The sequence below is a fragment of the Rhipicephalus sanguineus genome, chromosome 7 (genome assembly GCF_013339695.2).
Source record: "Rhipicephalus sanguineus isolate Rsan-2018 chromosome 7, BIME_Rsan_1.4, whole genome shotgun sequence".
Taxonomy (NCBI): domain Eukaryota; kingdom Metazoa; phylum Arthropoda; class Arachnida; order Ixodida; family Ixodidae; genus Rhipicephalus; species Rhipicephalus sanguineus.
This window is the reverse complement of record NC_051182.1, coordinates 30,557,085-30,572,399: the sequence shown is the minus strand read 5'-3', so window position 1 is coordinate 30,572,399 and position 15,315 is coordinate 30,557,085. Positions and strand designations below refer to the sequence as shown.

Below are 15,315 nucleotides of genomic sequence, written 5' to 3'. Positions count from 1 at the left end.
TAGATAGATAGATAGATAGATACGCTCAATGTCGCAGAAGTTCGCTAAGAAATGCTTCGCATTTAAAATGCAGTAGTTCTCAGATTTCCTGATGCTTGTTTTATTGCGTGCCAAACACTTTTTAAGCAACTTTTGCCGCAGTACAATGGTATCCTGCGGAAAAGCATACTGAGATTTAAAAGGGGCTATGAGTACTAGCTGTCAGGGTACACAGCACATCTTGTTCCTTAATTACTCATTCGTGCGCGCGCCGTGTAATTACGAGTACTAGTATGATTGCTGTCGTCTAAAAAAATATTGGCAATCATTTGGAGCTGCTGCGTATGGCGCTCCTGCGGCCTTGAGAAAGAATAGACAAAAGCGTATGCCAGTTTTCTTTTTTTTCGCTACCCCCACTTGCTCCTGCTTTACGAATCTCCCAAATTTGCAGGTTGCCAGATTCGCAGGTCCACATTAGCATTTCCAGTGCCTGTCGAATTATTTGACAGGTCCTGCAAATGCTAATGTGAACTTAGTCATCGTTCGCACTGTGGGGTGGCTCAACACACTGCTTTTATTGAAATAGCAGTGTTCACGTGCACTGTGCACGCCAAGCTTCTCCTGCCCCCCTTTCCCGGATAGGGGAAGGACTCCTGAATTTTTTACTATCCTGTTTCCAGTATTGCTTTTCTTTGCTTTATTTATCATCATTATTGTTATTATCTTTTTTTATTTTTGCAGTTCTCGTTCTCTGAATCATTTGAATCTGGCGACCTTGCCGACGTGGAGATCTCGGTTGAATCCGCCCATTTCCCAGGCCAGTCGGCTACTTTCAAGGCCCACAAGATGATCATGGCGTTACAGAATGACGTGTTCAGGGCCATGTTCTACGGCGACTTCGCCAAGGAGGACCGCGTAGTCATCACCGATTTGCATCCAGAGGGCGTGCGTGGCCTCTTGCGGTAAGTCATTTTCTTCCTCCATCTTCCCTGTATCTTTGACTGTTTGTCAAATACTTTCGCGCACTTCGTTTTAGTGCGTAGGTCCTTACTTGCTTTATATTATTGTTATTATTATTATTATTATTATTGTTATTATTATTATTATTATTATTATTATTATTATTATTATTATTATTATTATTATTATTATTATTATTGTTGTTGTTGTTTCGCACGTTTGTCTTCCTTGCCAAACTGCATTTCCCACCGGATCCATTGAACTTCATCCTCGCGTATATATATATATATATATATATATATATATATATATATATATATATATATATATATATATAATATATTGTCACGTGGTCGTGACGTCGACGAAGACAGCACTCGGCGTTGTCAAGATGAAACTGTTTATTTGGCCGAACTTGTGGCCGGGAAACGGAAAGTTAATTTACAGCAATACACACGGTATGCACAGTACAGATCGTCGACCGTCGATCAACTGACCAGCGCTGAAGCGCGTCGGCATTTAAACGTGTGTCGTCGAATATTCCAGCGTTATCGCTGGCTGTCGTGCAAATTCTAGAATAAGCTCGAGTGTGGGCGTCTTGCGCGCAATCTTAACAAAACGATCTGCAATGATCGCGAAGGTTCTCGAACAATGAGGCGCGGTTCGCGCTGAGCGTTGCTGACAGTCTTTGTGCCCGAAAACCGAATACAGCAAAAGTAATAAAGAAACGCACGCGGGAATATATATACATATATATATATATAATATATATATATATATATATATATATATATATATATATATATATATATATATATATATATATATATATATATAGTGTGATGACGAAGAGGGGCACCGAGGCTCTGGCGCGCGGGGAGCGGATCGAGGCAGAGGAAGAAGAGGTTGAGATTAGAACAGCTTGCCCGAGAAACGGGTGTTGTCTCTGTCTGGTTCTTCACAATGGCGCAGCCGACAGGATGCGGTACGAGCTCCTTCGGACCAGCAGCCCGCCGTCGTGGGCTCAACCACCACCGCCTACTGGTCCGACATTACGGGCTCCGCACGCGAACCATCGGAGAGCGCCGCGCACCTGCGGCGTACCATTGCGCGACTTCGCGTCACGGCCAACGCCTTGACAGCGTCGAGCTCTGCGCTGTTTCCTCCAATAATTCCCGCACTGACAGCCATCAACGCCATGTTGGATGTGGCCACCTCGCTAGACCTCGAGGCCAGCTCGCCTGAGCAACGCAGAGAGGTCCGGTCTACACTCAGCCAGGTCTCAATCCAACTTGGTGACTTCGCCCACACACTCTACCGTTTCGCGCCTGCCGTATCACCATCACAGGCTACCTTTGTACTACCGGAATTCCGCGGCTTCCAGGACGACGTAGAAAAATGGGTGGCGACCGTCAACGCCCTGGGAGATCGCGAAGCCTGGACGGAGGCGCAGAAATGGTCCACGGCGGTAGACCGCCTTCGGGAAGGTGCCGCGGCGTGGCACAGGTACGACGGCGTGAGGCAGCAATCCTGGGCCGAGTGGAGCACCAGGCTCATAGCTGCCTTTGGACCGATTGACCACCACCTCGCTGCCACCACCCAGTCCAACCTCACCGCTACCGAGGATGGAGCTCTGAAGGGGCACCACCTCGAGGCTGCAACTGTGCGCTGCAGCTCACCAGCAGACTGTGTCTCAACCTGCCCTGGGACAAACACACAACTGAGACGAGGCATACCACATCAGGTCACGGACTCGGCGTCAGTATCCAACGCCAGAACAAATCTGCTGGTGGCCGAGATCGTTTTCCGTCCACATCTGTCGGAAACGCTGCCCCCATGCTCGTCGTCGCTTGAGCCCTTGGAGGCACCGGCACGTTCTGCCATGCAACTGGACGGTCTACCATGCAACGCGCCGTACCTGTTCGTGGATTCCAGCAAGACCCCCTCTGAACAGACGAAAAGCGGATGAGCGTACCGCACAGCTGCAATGGCAGAACGTGAGAAAAGTTTGCAACTTGCTACGAGACGTCTACCCAGAAGCCGCCAAGGTGTTTGACACGGCTGAGATCGTTTTGATCGAAGACCTGCCGTTCAGCACAAGTCTCCGGCTGTTGGAGCGGCTTCTGACGAGGATGTCTCGGCTGCTCGCAGCGTCGCTTCAAGAAAAGGTCATCGTCGAAGGTCAGCGCGTGAACACAGCTTCCCGTTGCCACAGACGTCTAGTAAGATACCTAGAGGCCCATCGAACCATTGCAGAAAGAGCAGATGGCCTCGTTCGGTGCAGCAAGTGGCGTTACAGGACCCACCAACGTCCTTCCCTGTTCTCCCAACTGCGACGGCATGAACGTGCGGGCTACATACGACCACATCATATCAACCAGGGTCGCCCGCTAGGAGCACGCTGAGGCGCCCTTTCAAGCCAAGTCGTCGCGTGGCCTGGACCGACCACCGCCATGCAGCAGTGTCGCCCACCAGAGGCACTTCTGGCAGGTCCTCCCAACCAACTTGCAGCGTGGTCGGGACCGACCACCGCGATGCAGCCAACACCGCCCACCAGAAGACATATGCCTGACTGTTCCGCGCGCTCGCAGTCATGGCCGAGTGTGATGACGAAGAGGGGGCAACCGAGGCTCTGGCGCGCGGGGAGCGGATCGAGCAGAGGAAGAAGAGGTTGAGATTAGAACAGCTTGCCCGAGAAACGGGTGTTGTCTCTGTCTGGTTCTTCACAATATATATATATATATATATATATACACGACTGCAACAGGACCCTCGGTGATGCTTACAAATAAATAAAACAACAATAAGCAGCTGTTAGAATCGCAGAAACAAAGAATACACAAAGCAGATCGAAAAACAAAAGGGCATGGTATCAAAAAAACAAATAATAAATTTAAATACAGTGTGAAGTAACACAAAAAAATAACGATCAACTATTTAACAGATGCTCTTTTAATGAGTTTTTAAATGAAATAAAAGAAACTTTACATTTTAGTGAAGTGGGCAAGTTATTTCATATGGAGATGGTACAGACCATAGAGTTTCCTAAAATTAACTAGAGGGAACTCTGGCGCTGCGATCGTTCAGCCATCATGGGAAGGATGGGTAGTACACGGATTTGCCTAGTCTTTGTACTTGCGGGCTTCGAACGCACTTGTGGCTTTGTTTATTGCTGTGCTTTGGTTTTCTTTCAGATAAAAGAATGAATCGTTGTGAACTTCGTGACCAGATTAGAATTGGTGAGCCTAAAAAAAGTTAAGCGGTGAAGTGGAACTGTTGAACGTTTGCTGAACTTCATCTTGCGACAAAGCGGATGCAGGCGGCGCCCAGCCAAACGGAGCCGAAAGTACGAAGTTTAGACAAATCCGTGTACTACCCATCATTCCCATGCTGGCTGAAGCTCGATGCATTGCAGCTCCCATAGACACTAGCGCCAGAGTTCCCTCTAGTAAGTATTGTAGGAAACTCTATGGTACAGACGAGAGAAGATGATTTACCATAGTTAGTATGAACCTTAGGAAGTAAAAAGTTATTGTTAGCTGCAAACCTGGTTGTGTTAGTATTAACTAACATCTTGGGATCAATGAAATTTGCAGAAAGTTGATTTTTTATTTGTTTATGCAGAAACATAATTAGAATAAACCGAAATAGGTTGCTAACAGTTAAGATGTTATTGCACTGAAGAAGGGGAATGGCGCTACTGTCGCGAGAGCAGTTAAAATTAGCGCGAAGACCTCGATTTTGTAGATGTAAGGATGAAAGATGACACTGGTAAGTATTCCCCCATGATGCGATACCATAAGTGATATGAGAATGAATGAATGCGAAGTAAAGAGAAAGGAGTGCTTTATGAGAAAAATATGAGCGAGCTTTGAGTAATGGCGAATGCCGAATGCTGCCGTTTTTCTAATGTGAGCAATGGGGAGAGCAAAGGTAAGGTTAGCATCGAGGTGAACGCCAAGAAATGATACGCTGTCGCTGACATTAATCAAATGAGAGTCAACTGTGATTGCTGGTGAAAAGGTTAACTTGCGTTGAGCTGATCTAAAAACCATAAACTTAGATTTATTTGGATTAATAATTAAAAAATTATCGTGGCACCACTTTGACACGCTACGAAGTACAGCGTTTAATTTATTAGTGTCGGTATCAATACATCTATCGCAAAGGAAATGGTAGTATCGTCAGCATATAAAACGCAGTGAGCCATGTGTATAATCTCAGGAAGGTCATTAATGTAAAGTAAAAAAAGTAACGGACCCAGTAATGACCCTTGACGAACCCCTTGATTTATTGTTTTAGTAGAGGAAAATGAGCCCGATATGTAAACAGTATGGTTTCTGTTAAGGAGGTAACTGTTTAAAAATTTGAGGGATGAACCTGTAATACTGTATGCTTCGAGTTTCCTGGACAGAATGAGATCATTAATGGTATCGAATGCCTTTGTGAAGTCCAAGAAAACTGACCCAACTACGAATCCTGAATCAATGGAGCGTTTGATGAAGTCTGATAGGGAAAGAAGAGCAGGTCAGTAGAACTTCCAGCGCGAAAGCCAAATTGACAGGGCTTCAGTATATTAAATTTATGCAGGTACTTGTTTAGCCGAATTATAAATAGTTGTTCGATGACTTTACTCAGGGAAGAAAGAATACAGATGGGGCGGTAGTTGGAAGCAGATTGCTTATCACCCTTTTTAAAAATCGGAAGAACTTCAGCTATCTTTAGAGAAGTGGGGAAACTGCCACGCTTGAACGCAAGATTTATAATTACAGAAAGTGGTTCAGAAATAATGTCTACTACAAGTTTTAAGTGTCGTGCTGAGATTTTATCTATACCAGGGCCGGTTTCTTTGAGACTTTTGATTGCTGAAGACACGTCGTCAGGGGCTCACGGGGAAAAGAAAAAAAGAATGATTAGAACGTTGCAGATTACAGCTAGAACTGCTACATATATATATATATATATATATATATATATATATATATATATATATATATATATATATATATATATATATAACGTACGCACACGTACCAACGTACACACAGCTTCGCCAACGCGCGGCAAATGTTCGGCATGCTTTCAGCAGGATATCATCACACAGCTTTCTGAGCACAGCTAAATACCAATAGAGCAGCTGAGTTACTCTGAATAAATTAGACGCCGAATCACCACCAGAAGAAAGGTTTAAGACAAGAAATCAGAGTAAGACACGCCCTTTCTGTTTCCTCTGTCTCTTTCTTCTGGCGGTCGTTCGGCGTCTTGTTAATTGAGAGTTACGTACTAACTAGCCCAGCAATAAGTTCGGCTCAATTACACCGATATCGCGAATCATCAGTGTTGATATCAGCCCGTTTTCATTTTTATATTTTGCGTACCTTCCAGCAGTCGCTTCGGCTAAAAGAAATAATTTTCAGTATCTCTCAAAGGCATATATGCAGTAAGCATCCATTCAAAGCTTTGAAGTTTCGTCCCTCGGGCTTACGACGACAACTCCTACGCTTAATCATGACAGACACTCAACGAAAGCCGCATCAGTAATAGTGCCGGGTTGGGCCACTGGGGTTGGCCGGGTGCCGCCGAAACGCCCAACAGTTCTTGCGCGCGGAGAGGCGCGCTTTCAGTACCGAGCGACTGCAGCGCCGCCGCTACGGTCGACGCGGAAGGCATCAGGCGGCGAGGCGCGTTCACGCCACTAGTACACTCTACCACCGGTGGGTCAGGCGCTGGGCCCCTGGCTCGGCTGATCATCCGTCTCCTGCGAGCGCCATCCGAGCAGCGTGTGTTTTGTTTCACGGCAGTTCAGACAGTTGCTCAGAATGGACCCCGGCCTCGAAGAGCGGTTGCGCCGAATGAGCCGAGAAATGGGTTTCGACCCATACAGTGACACGCCGTTTCGCGATCCGGCGCTTCGTGCTGAGGGTGGCAGCAGTGATCCGCCTGATCCGCCACCACCAGACTGGCCGGGCCGTATTATATCAATGTCGTCGCACACGAGTTACACTATCGCGGGGTTTTATTTGAGCTCATTATATACGACACCGCATACCGCACAGTTGAACCGGGGATTTCCAGCTGGCCCTACGACGTACACAATTGTGCAGATATTTCAAATGCATTGTTTCAGTTCACATGCACCCTGTCATTTTTTAATCAGTGCTGAAAATTGCATGGCGGCGAGGGGCATTCTGTGTATATACAGTTATTGCGAAACTGGCCACACTACATTGAAGAGACGGAGTCGTTATAGTTATAATTAACGAGATTACGTGGAATTTTGTGAGTGCCCACGTGCGAACCGCGCACTATGCACTAGAGGCGTGCACGGGCTCCGGGTAGCCCGAAAGCCCGAGCCCGACCCGGCCCGCGGGCCGGGCTCGGGCGGGCCGACGTACTTTCAGCTCGGGCCCGGGCCGGGCTCGGGCTACTTGGAGTTTTATCGGGCCGGGCTCGGGCCTAGCGCAAAGCCCGACTCAAGCCCGAAATATATAGAATGAGCGGCAATTGTTTTCCAGCACGCATACAGCGCCCTTTCCGAGACCGCCCTTTACCGCTTTTCCTTTCCATTCGCTGCTTTAAACAAAAGGGGAGCAGGTAAAGCACTGCCTCTGTTGCACTCCGACAAACAGAGATGTAACACCACCTGAGCTAGTGACGGCGCCAGGCGACTGTTCGCGTTAGATTTAAGGCCAAATCCCATATGAGTGAAAATGCACGCGACAGCGACGAGCGACTCGACGTAGATCGCCTTCGTGCAAGCTGACGCTTGCATGGGCATACCCCATACACGTGACGGCTTTGGCGAGCGAACTCCACTGTTGCTGGTATGAGGCCGTCTACTTGTGTAGCAAAAGTGCCGCGCTGCCGCAGGTATGCGATGCAAATAAAATTGCCAAGCTTGCCATGCTGTCAAAAAAGATGTGAGCAATTCTGGCGACGAGTGCAAGCAGCGAACGTAACTTCAGTTCGGCGGGCTACATAATGCAAGAGCGCCGCACTTCGTTGATCCCGGAATCGTTGGACTGCTTGCTATTTTTGCACGACAATTTGTAATCTGTGTAACAGAGACTGTTCGTCGTGTGTCGTTTGATCATATTTGATATGCTCAATGAAATGCCAAATTACCGGAAAACGATGTTTTGTTTTCGCAGCGAACCTTCAAAAAGCCGGGCCGGGCCGGGCGGGCCGGGACCGGGATTGTGTTTTCGTACGTCGGGCCGGGCCGGGCGGGCTCGCAGCCCTTTGCCGTCGGGCTCGGGCGGGCCTTCTACAAAGTCAGCGGGCCCGGGCCGGGCTCGGGCTCGGAAATACGGCCCGTGCACAGCTCTACTATGCACACACAGCACACGATCTGGATCGATTGTGAACTTACCTTTTCACCGGTAAGGAACAAAGACGGCAGTGCGTCGGCTTTGAGGGGATACCACTTCAGAGCGAGGCCGAATCGCTGCATAAACATGGAACTGAGCTCGTAGTCTTCCGGCTTAAAGTGGCGACCGCAAACGCGTATATCCTGCCGTCGATCCGATACAGAGAGTCCGATGCGCTCCAGCCACTTGGCGCGCCTGCTGCCATTCAAAGACACACGGCGTCGTTTTTTCACTTGTCGCCAATCGCTGGACATGAAGCCCACAACGCAGCAAGGGCGATTCATCATGTCAGACGGAAAGCTCGCGATACACACTGGTCGCGCAGCTCACGTCAACATGGAGCGCGTGATATCACATGCAGTTGACGTTCGCTGTGCGCCGGAAGTCCTGAAGTCTAGTTGTAAATTGCGATTGTGTTCGCTTTATTAGTGACTGGTTCTTAACCAAAACAAATTATAAAGAGTTTCAAAGACCGCGAATGACATTTGTTCGCAGTTATGTCGCAAAAAAAATCGCCTGTGACGTGCACTGTGGATCCAATCAGATCAGCCGCCTGCGTAACGTCGCGCTTCCAATACGACGCGCACTGTGGGCGGTTTGAAAACGCGTTTGGCTCAGCCGCTGTGATCGGTGGGGATTCGCAGCTTTAAAGCCTTGTAATTAGGGGTGTGCGAATATCAAAGTTTTCGAATACGAATCGAATACGAATATCCACCTTCGAATATCGAATCGAATATCGAATATCAAAAGAAAAAAAAAAGTCACAGTTTCGCCGCAAGGGCGAAGCAATGAATGCGATAGCAAGAAACTAATGCTATTCGAAGTGAGGCTCGCCAATGGATACTCTCAGTTTGAACAGCGCTCCTGTTGCAAAGGCGGCCGAAGCAGCGAAGGAAACTAGCGTGCTTCAAGTGTCGAGCTGTGACACTTGATAGTTCGCGCTCATCTTCTGTTTGTTCGTTTAGCAGCGTCTCTTGAGTTCGAGTGGCTTCCGTACGCTCCGTAACATGAGCGCGGACATCACGGTGAAAGCGTGAAACATCCCTCTTCCCCTCAGCACAAGAAAACCGCGCAAGCAGACAGCGGAAGGTACAAGGTTCTTCCTGCGCAAGTATAAGAAGAAGCGAGCGAGCTCGCCGACGACTTTTAAATGCGCCTTTCGCGCTCCTAACGCCATCTCGCTGGTAATGAAGAAACGCTTATAAGCGCAGCCGTCTCTGAGTCCGTCCAGCGGTAAAGGGTGCGTATATAACGCTCGCCGTTACCTACGTGGAGGATCTGCGTTTCGTGGCGTAGTGGCTAGCGCCACTCGCTGCGGAGCAAGAGGTCCCTGGTTCGATTCCGCGCTTCGGGAGCATTTTTCTGAATTATTTTTCTTTGGGGCTTTTATATATATATATATATACATACTTATGCATATACGGTGCATGACGACGGCGACGGCAAAATCCAGCCGAGACTGTCCATACAATTGCTATCGCAATAAAATGCCTCCACAGTAACAATATTTTATTTAACATGTAGCTACTTGAAAAAAAAAACATTAACAGCCTGACTGGCAACACAACATACACTGCTATCTCCAGAACACAATGTCCAGGCTAGCACAATGCACATCACAGCACAAGCAAATATCACAGCACAATGAAAGTAATGACTAGATGTTATCATGAAGAAATATGAGTTGCTCCACGTGATCAGGCAGCAGGCGCTCCCTTCTAACAGAGACAACACCCCACCCCCTGCCACTGAAAAGGCACGCTCGCTTGGAACAGAAGTGGCTGCTATAGGGAGGTACATGGGGCAAAGCTTTGCCAGACTGGGGTATTTGAAGGTGCCTACAGTCAGCCACCAGTCACGTGGGTCACTGTCTTTCTTCAGAAGTGGTCCCGCATAGTGAACGATGGGTAGTGCGGCACGTTACGGCCGCATAATATTGAAAATGTACGGTTACATGATCGCCAACAGCGCTGCACGTCGGAGATGCACCAGTCATAAATCACACGTATTGGGGCGCTCGTCGCAGGCAGATAGATCTCTGCGAGCAACATAGTCTGGAGATAGTTAACACGGGGCCTAAATGTGACGGCCAGATCACGTGGGAAGTCGGAAACAACAGTCAAGTATTGATTATTGTCTCATGTCTGAAGGAATTTATCACAAACTGAGAGAAATGAGAATAGACGAGGAAGGGATTAAAAGCTTGGGTAGTGATCATAAACGAATAACATTACAAATGGGATATAAAACTGGAAATGAGAGCATAGAATCAAAGTCTGGCACCTCGTATTTAAATGACAAACAAATAATAAATATAGCCACAAGAGTCGAGGAAGAAGTAGGCAAAATACCAGGCAAGGACTGGGAGTACAGTGAGCTATTAGATCTAATGACGAAAGAGATAGGGAGAGAGAAGAAAACTATTTGCTGGAAAGGAAAGAGGAAGCCAAAAAGTTAGTGGAACAAGGAAATCCGGGAAGCGATCGAGAAGCGGCGTGAAGCATCACGGAATCATAGAAGGGCAAAAAAGGACAAGCGACCGCAGGACGAAGTCAACGAAATATGGGAAATATATCTAGAGAAAAAATCCATTGTACAGAAATTGGTCGAGGCAAAAATTAAAGGCGAAAGTGAACGCTGGGTGACAGAGATTCACGAAAAAAAAAGGAGGCCGCACCTAGGATATTTTGGAGCCACATAAAGGCGCTAGGTAGGAAGTCTGTCACAACGCAAGAACATATTCTCGATGAAGGAGGAAATCAATTGGAAGGGTACGAAGCGCTAGGTTACATTCGAAAGGTAACAGCCGATTCGTTTAAAAAGAGCGTCCAGGGGATTTCCCCGGTGAGTAAAAGTGTGGCGGAGAGAGCAACCGAGGAAGAGCTAGTGCTGGAGAATTTCAATTGGAAAAAGGCTGAAGGAAAAATTCCAAAGCGCACTGCCGCGGGTTTAGATGGGATTCCCGTTAGCCTCATTAACGAACTAGGAAATAGCACTAAAGAAGCACTGCTGAAAGCTGTAGAAAAATGCTTAAAGGACAGGCAAATACCGGATAGTTGGCGAAAAGGTAGAATGAACTTGATCTATAAAGGCAAGAAAGAAAAGGATAACATTCGCTCGTATAGACCACTAACCATTACATCGGTACTATACAGGTTGGCGATGCAAGCAGCAAAAATGAAAATAGAAAAGTGGGCAGAACACAACGATATTTTGGGACAACTCCAGCATGGATTTCGAGTCGACAGGCGGTTAGACGATAACCTGTTTGTTCTCACTCAGTGTATAGAAATATCTAAAATAGAAAATAGGCCCTTGTACATGGCTTTTCTAGACATCACTGGGGTGTACGACAACGTTAATCAGGAAATTTTGTGGGATATATTGAAAGGAATGGGCATAGGCGACGACTGTATACAGCTTTTGAGGGAGATATACCGAGAAAATACAGTTTGCATAGAATGGGAAGGAATGAGTAGCAAAGAGAACGTTGAGATTAGCAAGGGGCTGAGACAGGGATGTCCTTTGTCCCCGCTGTTATTCATGCTGTACATGGCGAATATGGAAAAAGCGCTAGAAGGTAACAACTTTGGTTTTAATCTGTCACACAAACAGGGCGGCGTGATGATTGAGCAGAAGCTTCCAGGATTATTTTATGCTGACGATATTGTCTTATTTGCTGACAGTCGAGAGGATATACAGCAGCTGGCGGATATATACAGAAGGGAAGGGGAAGCTCTAGGACTAGGATTTAGTGTAACAAAATGTGGATTGATGGTATTCAATGACCCTTGTGATCAGGCGGTGTCAATACAGGGCCAAGAAATACCGAGGGTGAGCGAATACAAGTACCTCGGAGTATGGATAAATGAGGGTGACAGGTACATGGAGGTACAGGAAAAAGCCTCAGCAGCAAAAGGAAAGAGGAATGCTGCAATAATGAAGCACAGAGCATTGTGGGGATACAATAGGTACGAGGTGCTTCGAGGTCTGTGCAAAGGTGTAATGGTTCCGGGGCTTACTTTTGGGAACTCAATGGTGTGCATGAGGGCAGAGGTGCAATCGGGAATGGATATAAATCAAAGGACTGTGGGACGCCTCGCATTGGGCGCTCACGGGAAGACGACAAATGAGGCCGTAGAGGGCGATATGGGATGGGCAGGTTTTGAGGCGAGGGAGGCTCAGAGCAAAATAAGGTTCGAAGAAAGGCTAAGGAATATGAAGGAGAGTAGATGGGCAGAGAAGGTGTTCCGTTACTTGTATAGGAACAGCGTGGACACACAGTGGAGAAAAAGAACTAGGAGGCTCACTAGTAAATATACGGCTGGTAGTGTAAGCAGCATGTCAACAAAGAGCGTTAAGCGAAAAGTCAGAGAGGCGGAGAGGATTTACTGGATGGCAGCTATGGAGAAAAAACCGGCTTTGAATAACTACCAAAAGGGCAAAAATGAAATAAGGAGGGATGGCATTTTACGACAATTCAATGGGAAGCGCTTTACAGTTTGAAGCGAGATCGGGTTGCCTTAGAACGGGTAGTTATAAAGCGAGATTCAGTAAAGAAGAACAATGCACGTGCTGCGGGGAAAATCAGGAAACGGCGGAGCATGTTCTGATTGAATGTAGAGACATCCACCCAGGTGTACGTTTGGGCACGAGCCTACATGACGCCCTGGGTTTTAGAGACAATGGAAAGCTGAACACACCCCCGATTGAAATAAGTAAGAGACGGTTAGAGTATTGGTGGCAGAAAACTAGAGAGAAAGGACAAAAATAAAATATTGGGAAAAAAAATAAGGACATTCTGCCGTAAAGGGCACAGAACGGAGCTGAAAACTTAAGGTTTTTTTTTCTTCTGGAGTAAAATAGTTTTAATTGAAGTAAAGACACTAGGCCAACGCTAAAAAAAAGAGTAAAGGTTTTTTTCTTTTTTTTTCGAGCATGGTGGCACACTTGTCACCGCCCCGTTATAAAGGGGACGTTCATAGCATCCATCCATCCATCCATCCATCCATATCGTGCCTCCGTGTACTTACGATGTTTATCGCTCCTCTCGGCAACGTTTTTAGCTATACGAACGCAGCAGAAATGTGGAAGACGAGTTATTTTATGCATGATAATCGAATCGCATAATCGAATTTTTCGATTATTCGAAGTTATTGAATATTCGAAACTTTCGAATACACGATTTTCGAATCGAATACGAACATTTCAAATCTAATATTCGACGAATATTCGAAACTTTCGAATATTCGCACACCCCTACTTGTAATAAATTACACAGGTTACGCACAGAGCTTAAATCGGTCTGTAAATGACCCTTAGGACTTGCTCTACCGGCCCAATGTGTTTGTGCGAAATCGCCAAAACCGTTTCAGGGACCCTTTAAGTGATTCTTGTATGTTGAGGTGCGGCATAATAAAGACTGAAGTTCAAGAGGGTTTAACACTGCATCAATCTGTATAGACAAGTATGTATCCTGGATACCGCATAAATATCTGGTAAAGCGCTAGTTGTTTCGCAGCTTGAATGAGCATTTCTATTTTTCTGAATATGCCATCTACCGACAATTCCATGTTTGGCATTGTAAGCAGCCATGGATGATAGTCACTTTCCGTGTTCCAAAATTAATTCTTTGGTAATATATGGAGGTTATTGTGAATTTCATTTTGAACATTGCTTTTATCCCACTGTTCGCTCTCATTCGTCCTCGTTCGCCCCAGTACATTTAGGCTAGCCAGGCTATTCTAAACATTGTCTGTCTCTTTTCTTGCCACGCAGATACTTCTACAGCGGACATCTTGAAGTAAAAACCGTACATCAAGCCGCATGTACCCGTACCGCTGCTGCCAAGTACCTCATACCGCAGCTGGAGGAAAAATGCCTCAAATTCATGGATTTCCATATGACTCCCGATGACGTGTGTCCTTTCCTGGACTACGCGCTGACCGTCGGCGAAGAAGCATTAACAACCCCCGCAGTGATAGTAATTATCAATAACAGCCTTGAAGTTATCTCCTCCGCGAAGTTTAAGTCTTGCACCGAAGCTACGATCAAATATGTCCTCAAATTTGTCACCAATGTGTCCGAGGCATTGGTGCTACAAGCCGTGCACGCCTGGGGGCAGCAGCGCTTGAAGCCCATGGAGCAATCGTGCGCACCTACACGCGATGAAGCGTGCGGCGGGCACGAAGGTGAATCGGCAGATTTGCGGGCTGTCATGCTGCCGCTGCTCCCCCAGCTACGATTCCTCGCACTGACGCCGCAAGAGTTCATCGATGGTCCTAACGCGTGGGGAGTCTTCACAGATGCGGAAGCGCGGGCTCTATGCAGCAACATTGTGAAACGAGGTTCGATGCCCCTGCCAGCGGGATTCTGCGACATCCGGGAGGCTCGCGGCTAAGCTTGCGCGCGAACCTTAGCTCCAGATATTTTGCTTGTAGTCATAGTTGAGTTCTTGTAAGAGTTACCCGTTGACAACACTGTCGATGTTGGCACGTTGTGCCGCGCTAAACCAGACTCCAGTAGAGAAAGGTTTCATTTCACGAACGTGGCTGCGCCTTAAACTAATTTAGCAAGGTAGAAATGTTTCTAATGTTACGCTGTAGGCAGTCCCCACATTCCAGCTGGAAGGGACATCTCATAGATAGTATAAAGCCTCACGAAACGTTTTCACTGTCTCCGTTGTTACCATCTGCCCTTCTTTTTTAACAGTGATGTATGTGTCATGCTAAAATCTCAACGCAGTAATTCTTGTAAGCCTAGATAGTCCGTTTTCAGTATTAATTTCCAAAACCCGTCGAAGTGAGTTGACTGTAGGTGTTTGGATATTACACAAAAGCGCGGATTCTCACGACAAAGCTATAGCTCATCTAGCCATAACGTAATATCATCTGCCGCAAAACTGGCTTGCACCTTATAGCACCCACTTAAAATCTCCAGAAAATTCGTGATTTTGGACAAGTTAATGTTCTTTGCTTGTTTTTTTTTTTCAACCAGGTTTCCCCTT

General features: G+C 46.8%; 1 protein-coding gene across 1 annotated transcript; it reads left to right on the top strand.

The window, feature by feature from the left end:
• The first annotated feature begins 825 nt into the window (after positions 1-825).
• Positions 826-14,709, top strand: LOC119398590 (BTB/POZ domain-containing protein 6-B). Its single transcript, XM_037665424.1, has 2 exons — positions 826-941; positions 14,088-14,709. The coding sequence occupies exons 1-2, from the start codon at positions 826-828 to the stop codon at positions 14,707-14,709; spliced, it is 738 nt and encodes a 245-aa protein (XP_037521352.1).
• The last annotated feature ends 606 nt before the right edge of the window (positions 14,710-15,315 follow it).